Below are 12,517 nucleotides of genomic sequence, written 5' to 3'. Positions count from 1 at the left end.
GAGTAGTGGTTAGGGCTCTGGACTCTTGACCGGAGGGTTGTGGGTTCAATCCCCAGTGGGGGACACTGCTGTTGTACCCTTGAGCAAGGTACTTTACCTAGATTGCTCCAGTAAAAACCAAACTGTATAAATGGGTAATTGTATGTAAAAATAATGTGATATCTGTATAATGTGAAATAATGTATAATGTGATATCTTGTAACAATTGTAAGTCGCCCTGGATAAGGATAAGAAATAAATAATAATAATAATAATAATAATCACAGAAACAACACAGGATTGTTCTCTCTTGGACTCTAACAAAGCCAGGAAGGAGGCTTTGAATAAACTTTATGAACACACTGTGAACAATTTACTGAACAAACAGCAGGATCAGCATTAACACATCTAGGGCCTGATTTTCATTCTGTCACAAAGTGGTGTTGCAAGCGCAAGGGTCGTTTGGGCACGATTTTTGAAGCTCAAAGTTGGCGCAAAGTTTTTTGTGCTGGAATGAGATTTTGGAGCCATACTTTGTGCCGTCTTTTAGCGCTAGCGCAAGCACCAATGTCTGCATAACGTTTGAGTCATGGTGTCATTAACATTTTGTTGTGAAATTATTTTAATGCGGCGCAAAGTTGGCGCTGCATTTGTATTTTGAAAGAGAAATATCAGGCAGCCTTATTCAGAGCATAATTATCAAGGGGTAAAAGGAAGCAAAATGTGGAGAAACAAGAGATGTAAAAACAAAATGTAAGTGCATATACATATCCATATTTATATTTTATAAATCAAATATTTATTAATTTTACGTTTGTTTTTAGAGAGAATGGAACATGCATTAACATTCCTGCTTCGAAGGGAGAGAAGGAGATATCAAAATACAATTTTCCAAATCTGTGTCTCTTTTTTACGCCCATCAGACAGCGAATGCATACACAGCCTCTGACTAAGCAAGCAAATTATAGCTTATATCTGCAGGCAGATCTGGAAAGAGATACTGGAAGATATAACACCTGGTGCATTAAAGGTCGCTGCACTAACTCAGTGAAGCGTGCAGGGCAATGTATTCGTTGCTTAAGACACCGTTAGTAACCCAAGTACTCCTGCTGAACACAGGTATATCGAGCCATCATCTCTGCTCGATTTGTCATTGAACGTACATTTGGAATGTTGAGGTAGTACATGACAATACAGTCCTCAGGTCAAGAATTTTTTCGTGTTGTGTTTTTCACACTATTGCCATACGAAATGGATGTCGTATTGACCTTCCAGACGACACAAGCTTTTAGGGAAGATGAGACTTGTAGCCTAGGAAACACTGGGAGATGCTCCAGTTGCCATTACTTTGAGACAGATCATGGGGCGCCTTTAGTATTGATTTAAATTGTATACTATAAAAGACACTGTATTACGTATATTCTATATTTTTTTGTAGGCTATCCAAGTATTTTTGTTTTCTAATTTTAAAACAATTATTTTTTGCGGAAAGAGGACATATCTTTGTAAATGCCTGTAAAAGCATCCATTGATGGGAATGGCATATATGGTATGTATTATTGACTACCATGTAGTTTAGGGGTCCCTACTATTAACAACATTGTTTTATATTGACAGTTTTCAACATTAAACAGAAGCTAATTTTTTTATTTTACAATCAGGACATAATTATTCTTTAATTGTTTTTTGTCTAGTTTTATTTAATAATGTTAAATCAGTTGATATAATGAGATGTCACTTATAGTGGGGACTCATACAGTACACGTACCCCATATTATCAACTTGATTTCCTTCCATAAGGCAACAAAAAAAAAAAAAAGACGCTGGATGTTAGTTGAAATGTTTTTTTTTTTTTTTTTTTTAATTAAACTGAAATGTAGTCTATGTAACAGTGCCACGTTAAACGAGAAGACGACCAACAACAATACTTGTGGGATATGCCTGCCACAGGTCAGGTATTTACTGAGCATTTTATGTCAGAGCTGCAGAGTGACGTCCTCGGTCCCGCCTATCGAGGGATTAAATACTCACTCCGCGGAGATCACATTCTCTTTTGCATCGAACCCGCGAATGCGAGTGATGCAACCTCACAAGGTTTGGTGGTCGTCTTCTCTTTCAGGGAACCGGGGTTACATCCGTAACCTATCGTTCCCTTTCAATTCGAAGACGACCAACAACAATACTTTTGGAAAAGTATATCAGAGTCGTCGCGAGGGAGCATGAGCGGACAGCAGATGAGGGATGTCTCGCTACCACCAAACTAATCTTTGTGGTGTGAGCGTGCAACCTCAAGGACCCTTGTGCCTAATGCCTTAGGAGGCAGTGTGGTCCAGTGGTTAAAGTCCAGGGCTTGTGTCACATGGGTCGATTCGGTGACAATGGGGGGTGATGAATGGGTGGTGTGGTGGTTACTTTGCATTGTGTTTTTAGAAGAATGTGACGATACGAATACTCAATGAAAAAATGATTTATTTAATCCTGTATAAAACAGACACAACACAGGCTCAGTCTTGACTTCCAGGACCTGCACTATCCTGCACTGCAATACATATTTTCTTTAATATACATATATACAAAAATAGGACAACATACTTTCTCATAATATAAAATATACTGATAATAGTACACACTCAATTGCTATAAACATTAAATGAATTACCGATTGTATCACATTTACAAATAGGGAAGTACATTCATACTTCTCAATAGCTCGAGTCGGTTCAAGGACATGTCTCGTCTGGAGCACTGGGAGAAAATGCTGGAGAGCGAGGTGAACCAGTCACAGCTCCAACCCATTTATGTGCAGGGATGTCCATCGACCCGACCAGGACCCGTGCCTGCCCAGACCACACCCCAACCCCAGTTGAATGCATCTGTCATCACCACCTGATGACTGTGGATCACTCCCATCCTTAGGCATTTGCGCAGGTGAGAGGCTTGCCTCTATCAGCACAGGGCTTCCCAGCATACGTGAGACACAGTTATATATATATATCAGTTTGCCTGTTAAACTTGAAGTGGAATGGTGCTCCAGAACCATGACACACCACTGCATTGGAATATAATTTAATCAAGTGGCCCATTATCAAGTGGTGTGTTTGGTTGACCAGTCAGTAAGTGTGGTGTTCATAACTCTGGGGTTCTGATGTACATGCTATGGAGTTTAATTTTACGTATGTACAGTAATAATCTTTGAGATTATTACTGTACATACGTAAAATAAGTATCTTGTTTATGAACAGTGCAATACAGTATGTTGTATTTTCTACAGTGGTATTTATTTTCATCTTCTGAAGATGGCTAAATAAAGTAATAAAAGAATAAGTAAACTGAACTTTTTTGTTACCTTTTTATTAGACTTGGGGGGGGAGTACATTTGGCTAGACTGCAGCATTTTATAAAATCAAAAATCACCATTCATTTACACAATTATACAAACCATATGTGCAAATGTTGAGTTTTATACATCATATTTTAAATGATAAAAAACATGCATAATACACTAATTCAATATCATCCTATTTTTAGATAAAACATATTTTTCCAGCTAAAAAACTTTTTATTTTGTATCTATCAACCTTTGAGTTACAAATTACAATTTACTGATTGGGTAATGCTGAGTTGTCAAAAGAGTAAACCAATCCAATATAAACAGTTATAAATACAATTTTCACAGAGGGCCCTTGGATATATCTTTGCTGTCCCAATTGATGCACATTCCCTAGAAGGCAGGTGGTAAGTAAACTTTACTTTCTTAAATAACCTGTGCCATACTCAAAAAATCACCAAGCATAGATTAAAAACAACAACAACAACAAAAACATTTCTGGGTCTGCAAAACTTGCATTCTGAGCATTTCATTCATTTGGAAGATTTACTTTAAGCATACAGATAAGTGGTCACAAATATCATTTTTTCAATTTATGAGCATCCAAAGCCTCTATATGACTATATTGCAAATAGATAACCTGGCACTTGCTCTTGTTTTTAAAACATAAATCCTAGTAAACACTGGAACAAGGTTCTGCTAGTTCAGTATTTGCACAGTCACATTGGGTCCAAATAGACTGTAAAAGCCTTGTGGATCCTCCCTTAAACCCTGAAAGAACACCATTTGTTTGAGGATTCAGCTCTGGCTTAGATAACTACAGCCTGCAGACGTCTGAAGCACATCATCAGGTCCATGGGAATCGGGGGTCTTATTTCATTTCCATCGAGGCGAAGGTAGCGGAGATTAGGTGTTTTTTCATGGAAGTAGTCATCAATAGTGCCAATGGGCATGGGGCAGATCATGGTTCCATTAACACCTGCAATTACAAGAACATTGCAATTGAATTAGCTTGTTATAGTATTTTAGCTCTGTTGCATTCATTTCCCCTTGATGTATGTTTTATGGGAACAGTTTACATTTCCTTAATATAACATTGGATTTGTCTTACTTTTGATCTTATTGTGGTCAAGGTGGAGATGCTGAAGGCTTGGGTGGGTGAGGGGCACCTTGGTGAGCTGGTTGTGAGACAACTGCAGGTCTAGCATGGTGGAGACATTAAAGATGTTCTTCGGTAGACCTTCATCGACCAGCTTGTTGTAGTTGAGCCTCAGGAAGGAAACTTGTGGAGTCTTGCTGAAGTAGTTGTTAGGGATTTTCTCAATGGAGTTGTTGTCCAGGAATAACTGCATGATAGTGGCAGGCAGGACAGAAGGCATCTTCTTGAGACTATTTTTAGCCAGGTTGATCTGGACAAGGTTTTTCAGCTCCTTGAAGGTGTTTTCTGGGATGGCCCTATCCTCAAGTTTGTTGTGTTGGAGGTCAAGCATGATGAGGTTAACCATACCATCAAAGACCCCTGCAGGTATTTTTGAGATCTTGTTCCTTGATAAACGTAGTTGTTCAAGGCTGTTAGGTAGGGGCCCTGGAACGTCATCTAACTCATTGTCTTCCATATACAGGTAAAGCAGATTCCTCATTTTGTTAAACACATCCTTGTCAATCCCTTTGTTGGTAATCTTGTTTCTGTTCAGATTGATCCACTTCAGCTGTGTGGCATTCTTGAAAGATGTTTCAGGAACAGTGTCAATCAAGTTGTTCTGGAGGTACAGATACCAGGTGTGCGGAGGGATTTGGGGGATTTGTTTTAGCCCCTTGCTGTCACAGTACACAGCGTTAGGAAAGCTAGGTGGGCATCTGCATTCCTTTGGACATGCCTGAACTTGCTGGAGAAAATCAGCATAAGATATGTCCTGAGAAAAGACTGCACTGGCCAGAAGCAGAACAGAGAAGCTTGTAAGAGTCGTCATGTTACTGCTCAGCCTGAAAGCAGAGCAGAGAAGCAGAACAGAGAAGCTTGTAAGAGTTGTCATGTTACTACTCAGCCTGAAAGAAACATGTTAAGGATGTTAAGGTTATTATATTAATGTCTGATGAACTATTTAACTTGTCAACAAATGGTATTGAACCTATGCATCAATTTATTTTCCTTTATTCTTCTTTATTTTACATAATGTAATTTTGTTTCTTCTAAAACTACAGATTTTAGGTCATTCATGTTAAGGTTTTTTGTTTTGTAAAGTTTTAAACTGTTGGTCTATTTCCTTTTTTTATTTCTCATGTTTCATAGGTGATTCTGTATTCTTTTATATCATGCTTTACCTGTCTCTCTTACATATTTTATTTTGTTACATTTTTGGCAACATTTTCCATTAACAAGGTTGCTAGTTTTGCATGACAGGTTTCTTTTTTTCTCTATTTGTGATTTTACTTTTATCTTTATAAATATATTTGCATACATTACATGTGCTCTTAAAGCTGCAGGCCATTGCAACACTTACAATTGCATCAATTTGTTAAGAACTTTTGAAAGCATGTTTTAAACAGTTGCAATTGTTGTTCGCATTTCCCAGTCCACTTTTTCTCATGCACTGCCAGTTGTGCTCAATGCATTTTTGAGGCAAACAACCAAATACCTATTTTTCCCTAAAAGCATGGTGTACTTACAAGCCTTTCTAAAACAAATTTCTATGACATTTCTGGTTTCTCCAATGTGTTGGGAGCAATAGACTGCACCCATGTGCTGCTAACCCCTCCAGCTCATTCTGAACATCTGTATAGGAATAGGAAATCACACCTATTCTATTAATGTGCAGGTGGTTTGTAATTGTGCACAATTTAGCACTGCACCCCTGACTAACTTAAATAAAAATGGACAGTTTACATTTGGCTTATAGGCTACTAATGATGATACGAATTAGTGGTACAATGCAAAATTTGTTGCTGGTCCTTTGAAATTTGTATTAACAAGAATTGACTGTCCTCCTGTAAGTATCATAACTTGTCACTGCGGCACCATGATCTATTTTGTGTTAATTGTCTAGGCTGCCAATAACAATAATAATAAAAATAATAATAATAATAATAAAACCTGCTAAAATCATTTAGTTTCAATTTAAAATAATCTTTTATTCGCATTGTACACCAATGTGGATTGTAAACCGTATTTAGGTATATTAACCTTTATCATAGAGCCAAGGTAACCTGGCAAAAGACCTATATTATAGTTTTGCATACAAGAAGTAATCAGTGCAGTTGCATTTTACAGTTGAACGACATCCAATTCAAAGAAGCAATTTTTTTTTATTGCTCAGCAGAGGGATGTAAAAATAAAGTATTCCTATAATAAAACAATAGAACAATACAGACCTTAACATGACTTCTTCTTTGGACCCTAAAAAAATGTACAGTAATCCATTGCGTATCCGACTGCGGTGGACCAGAGTAAGGGCGGATATGTAAGAAGCCAGATAAATGAATCCTGTTTTAAATACCATTATACACAGCTGTAACATTTACTATATTCACATAATTATTGTTTTGAGATTCATTTTTTGTTAGGGAGAGCCCCTAAATCCCTTTTAGAAAGATACATGGTATTAGTGATTGTGACACAGTAGCCGTCTGCCATGTGGGTGTGTGCATTCGCTGCTGAGTGACAGGTAGGAGATCGAGACGGAGGTTGAAGTTGATACGCCCCGCAGGTGAGCAGGATTTATTTAAATATCAACACACTGAACAGCTCATGTGACACTACCAGGAATGGCAGTGCACGGAACACATAACACAAAAACATTGGTGGGCTCTACAATCTCTGAACTAATCTTCCCTGTTCAATAATAAACTAACATTGCTGAAGAGATTGATCATGGCAGATAAACGGTTAGGGCGGATATGTGACGGGCAGATGCGCAACAGATTACTGTACTTAAGCCATTGCACAGGGCCCTAAATGGTTAACCATTTTTGATGAGATTGCTACTCTATAACAGCACATCTTGTAACACAATGTCATTTACACATCACATATTGCTAACCACCAAAAATCTACTATCAATACTATATCCCTATATAACACTGCTGCAGTTTTTATAATTGTCATATGGTCTTAGTTTAGATGCCTGAAGGTTTTTTCCAGTGCATCTGGATCAAATTTTCCAGGGCTCTTATTCCCATGAATAAAGGGGATCAAAGTAAAGAGGAACAGCTGGTAGTCAGGCAAGGTCCTGGTTCTCCCACTGGGTTACATAGAGAGTCAAGGTCCTACCCTGACCTTTTTTTATCAAGGGTAGTTGATGTATATTAAGAATCATTTTACACATAATTACCATTTTGTTTTATTTTTATTTGCATAGGGAATCAATCAGAAAGGTGCTGTTTGCCTGATACCTTCAGAGACGCCTGTGTGGTTCACTTTACAGACTTTGGAGTGAATGTATTTGTCTCCCTGAATCTGTATCTTTTCAGTAGTGCTTGTAACCCACTAGTTACTGTGTTCAAAATGTTGCATTATGTCTCTGTTTATTGCAGTAAGACTGTATGAATATATTGTTGTCGGGGCTGGATCAGAACAATAGAACTTCATACTTATACAACGCCTTCAAAAAAGTTCTAATCTGGATATGGTCACATTTATAGAGTTTTATCACAGTTACTATTGGACTATTCTTTTTCTCATCAGACAGATTGGTACACCATGTTGTTCTCGTAAACAACTGACATCACATAGGTTAGAACTTTTGGGAATCTCCCACCTCACATTAGGTTGTCTATGTTTAGTGCTACGTAATACGGGTCTGTGAACCATTCCAAAATTGTAATGCAAAGACATAAGCTTATTCACAAACTAAAACTGTCCTTAAAAAAGGGGAAACATGCTTGGTGTACTTCCTTTTTACAAAGTTAGAGCTCATAATGTGATTGGCCTTATGCATTTCTGCGTTTCTTTTGAAATCAAAAACAAAACTGTTAGTTTATAATGTCAATGCAACACAATATTATCTGCAATCCTTTATTGTAAGATAAGTTTCAATTCTTACAAGTCAGAGAACGCTGTGCAGATGATTTTTCTTGCGGTCTTCATTTTTCGATGAGGTAAATACTGTATGGTACGTCATAAACCGCAAGACGAAATGCCATCATGCTTATAGTCTTCTGAAACCTCAGTATTGTTTATGTGTTTTTTTCATTACGGATTACACAATATATCTGTTATTATTTATGAAATACTACTTTAAAATAAGAACAGAGAAGTTGTTACTCAGCTGTTTCAATAGATGACAGAAACTGTGTGACATTTTAGCACTGAGTTTAAAGGAAAATTGACGGCCATGTGACAGTCTCAAGATGTGGCAGGTGAGAGAAAGAGCACAGTAACTAAGGAATTCTAAAAGAAGAATAATAATAATAATAATAATAATAATAATAATAATAATAATAATAATAATAATAATAATAAAATGGGCAACCTCATTAAAACATGGATCAGTAAATGATAATAATATTAATTAAATAAAATAATATTTTTTATATTTGAGTTGTCCTATTCAGGTCATCATAACTGAAAAAGCCCCTGATGGTTTGTGAACATGGGTGGTGCTTTGCTTTGGAATGACTCATAACATCAGTAGAAGATTAAGCCTTCTATCACCAGGGCTTGTCTTTTTATGTTTAACAAATTAGCTTGTCTCATTTAAAATCGCTGTAACAGTCTATCTCTGTACTTGAAAATAAAATGTTTTTACTAGTTAAGAACTGATTTCTGGAATGCCCGTCAAAACCAGGAATGTTATTCTTATAACATGTTTACACAATGGAGTGCTATTAAATGCAATTGCTATTACGGAGCTCATATACAGCTTGAATGAATTAGATCAGAGATTAAACAAGTTTAATTGTAGGTACCATTGCTGCAATGGGTCAGTTTTCACAAAGCAATCTTACTATGAATTTTCATGTCACCATGCATTCACTTTTCACTAACGACCATGAAACTATTACAAATCTAATAATAATAATAATAATAATAATAATAATAATACAAAAAGCTATTTTAGAAACAATAATGTTTCAATTCCAATCACCATTCAACTTTTGATGATCAGTTCTACAAATATGTGATCAATAAATAAATAATTATAAAAGTAATAACATAATAATAATAATAATAATAATAATAATAATAATAATAATAATAATAATAATAATAATAATAATAATAATAATGTGTATAATCTAGTTATGGTTTAATTTAAAACATAAATATTCACATTTTGTATTTACATGTTTATCATGATTAAACCTGTCAGTGCATATCCAGCTGTTCACTTTTTGAACAAATTCCAAGCAGGAGAAATTAAGGTTTTCAGAACAGATGCTAGCATTTTACTCCCAACAGACCCCATTCTCCACGCTGACCAATATTACTGAATGGAAAAAACAAAATATACAAAATAAAGAAAAATTACCTTGTTTCCCAAAGTATTTACCAAAGTTATGCTTCTCCTCAGCAGTTTTGATCCTGTACTTGGACAGCGTCTCTCACAAAGTACCCACTGGGGTGTCCATACATGCGTAGCAAACTTGATTATAGATCTATTGTTATTACCATGTTTCTCTAAGGCAATACCTTCTACATTGAGTTGTGTTGGGCACTTTTTCCTTGTTTTTGGATTGGCCACTGATTATTAGTCAGGCTACATGCTGGGGTGTTACAAATGCAGCCCCTAATATATATTCACAAGTGGCTTGAAAATGTTTAACCCCTACACCAACTTCAATACCACCAATACCTCTGCACCACTGTGTTTCTCTCTACTCGCACCTAATAAGAAACAGTTGCTTCAGGGCATATCTATCTGTCAGTCGGTCTCCAGAGATATAAAAAAAAGCTGCACTAACAGGTTAGACTGCAGAAAGATAAGGTATCACTGTAAGGCAGATGTGCTTTTTAAAGGGTTTTCAAGGGAAAGCAAGGAGTTTTCTTAAACAGACCATTGTTACTTAACTGTTTTGTATTCAGTTACAAGCTTGTGTTCTTCTAAAATGCAGCTCAAATAAAGTTTATTGAAAAACTCAAAACGTCTGTCTTCAAAGATGGCTTTCATTTTGTGGCTTATGGAAAACAGATTGGGGTGATGGGTTGTTTGAATAGGGAATGCTCGATTAGACAGTCATTACCAAGGGTAAAGAAAGAATAAAAAAACATCACAAATAAAGGACCTTCTTATCTAGACCTGCTTACATTGTTTTTCTATTGGTTTGATGGGAAGTCGAGGAAATTATGTTGGTGTCCTTAATAGAGTTTATAACTTTTATTTTTTTGTTAAAGTCTTTTTTTTATCATTTGTATCAAAGCTAAACAAATGTGTCTATATATCTAAAGGTCAACAATCTGGTTTTAAGGACAGTAGTGCTTAATCTAGCTAGCCTAGAAAGAAGGAGTGTCAGAGGTGACTCTCCTTCTTGACTTAATATTTAAAGTTGTCAAAGGGTTTAACAAAGTAACTGCTAATTATTTTTCACAGGTCACACAGAACCAGGGGCCACTGGTGGAAGCTGAAGGCTTATTCAGAGCCGAGGAGACAAGGAGCTTTTTCACAGTAAGACAGAGTTGTTGGTCTGTTGGACAGAGTTGTTGAAGCAGAGACTCTCAGATCCTTCAAGAATAGACTGAATGCTGTCATGAAAAATATTGTATAACCCTCTCTGTGACCACAATAAGAACTTTAGGTAGCCGTCTGGAGGAAGGGCAGTCCGTCTAGCCACGGATTCCCAGAGGTTTCATTTCCCCTACTAGCCTGGTTAGGGTTTTTTGTTTTTCCTCTACTGAGTGCTAACAGACCACGCTGGCACCAAAGCAAGCAAGCATAGGTGGGTCGAATGGCCTTTTCTCATTCTTGAAATTCTTATGTTCTTATATAATTTTAGTGGAATTTAGAAAAAGATCTAAAGACATAAAACTGCTAACAGCTTTTGGATCCCTCAGCTTTGTTCTAACCAAGATAAAAACATAGAATTATAAGTTTTGAACAAGAGGAGGCCATTCAACCCACCAGTGTCCATTTTCTTGTAGCTGATTGATCCTAGAGCTCCAAAAAAAGTAAAAATGATGGCAACAACATGGTTTGGTAACCCAGTCCATACAATCATAATAAAAAAGTGTTTCATACCCTCTGTCTCCACTCAACTTCAACTCTGGTTCTAAATGTTAAAGAAAAAGTAGCTAATCACAGCTGGCTTCAATTATTATTATTATTATTATTATTATTATTATTATTATTATTATTATTATTATTATTATTATTATTTTTTTTTCTTTCTCATGTTCATTTCAATTATTATTCATTTTCCCTGTACAGCTGGTTTTCAGCAAATTAGCTTTTGATGTTGAATGCTATGTGCTCAGTCACCATTTTCTGATTCTGCCATTCCCAATAAGTTTTCTCTTGAAAAATTTCTATATTGTGATGAACACTGTAACACATAGTTGTTGCTCCTGTCATGATACACTTTGTAAATAAAATGTATCCTCTCAACTGTCTTGGTATAATGTTTTAAAAATACATAAAATAAATCCCCATCGCTACCACTAGCAAATACACTTTTCTTTCTGAACAACAAAGACGATAATGGCTTCTGCCGCCCTGCGCAGAGACAGTAATTTGCTGCCACAGGCCCAGGGCCCATTCTCAGGGAGCCATCTGGTTTATTGGCGTCAGTGCACCACATACACCTGGGTGTTTACTATCATTCAGACCGACTACTCACTGCACTTCAATCACTGTGGTGTCTCAGGAGGTAGCAGCTCTGCTGCAAAAACAAGCTATTCGCATGATAGACCCCCGCCAGTTTGAGTAAGGTTTCTACTCCAGGTACTTCCAAGTGCCCAAGCGGGATGGTGGCCTCAGACTGATCCTCGACCTCAGACAGGTCAACCTGTATCTTAGCCGAAGGATGTTCAAAATGTTGACGATGTCAATCAGGCCAGGTGACTGGTTCACCACAGTGGACCTCAAAGATGCCTATTTTCACATGCCCATAAAACCAGGAAGTACCTGCGGTTCACCTTTCAGAGAACAGCTTGCAAGTTCCGTGTCTTGCCATTTGGCCTCTTTTTTTAGCTCCCCATGAATTCTCTAAGTGCATGGAAGCTATCCTGGCCCCACTGAGACTCAAAGGCATCAGAGTGCTCAATTATCTGGACGACTG

The 12,517-nt window shown here is 36.9% G+C and overlaps 1 protein-coding gene across 2 annotated transcripts; it reads right to left on the bottom strand.

The window, feature by feature from the left end:
* Window positions 1-2,552: 2,552 nt before the first annotated feature.
* Window positions 2,553-10,108, bottom strand: LOC117419686 (keratocan-like). Of its 2 annotated transcripts, none has more exons than XM_058986274.1 (3): window positions 6,677-6,882; window positions 4,419-5,290; window positions 2,553-4,286 (listed from the first exon to the last, which is right to left on the bottom strand). In XM_058986274.1, the coding sequence occupies exons 1-3, from the start codon at window positions 6,820-6,822 to the stop codon at window positions 4,117-4,119; spliced, it is 1,188 nt and encodes a 395-aa protein (XP_058842257.1). In that variant the 5' UTR covers window positions 6,823-6,882; the 3' UTR covers window positions 2,553-4,116. The 2 variants fall into 2 exon arrangements, with proteins under 2 accessions (XP_058842257.1, XP_034782370.1); XM_034926479.2 differs by lacking the exon at window positions 6,677-6,882 and adding an exon at window positions 9,775-10,108 and having other exon boundaries at window positions 2,556-4,286.
* Between the last annotated feature and the right edge of the window lie 2,409 nt (window positions 10,109-12,517).

Source organism: Acipenser ruthenus, chromosome 14 (genome assembly GCF_902713425.1).
Source record: "Acipenser ruthenus chromosome 14, fAciRut3.2 maternal haplotype, whole genome shotgun sequence".
NCBI classification, from domain to species: domain Eukaryota; kingdom Metazoa; phylum Chordata; class Actinopteri; order Acipenseriformes; family Acipenseridae; genus Acipenser; species Acipenser ruthenus.
Note: the sequence above shows the minus strand (reverse complement) of the source record. Positions and strands in the feature narration are given on the sequence as shown.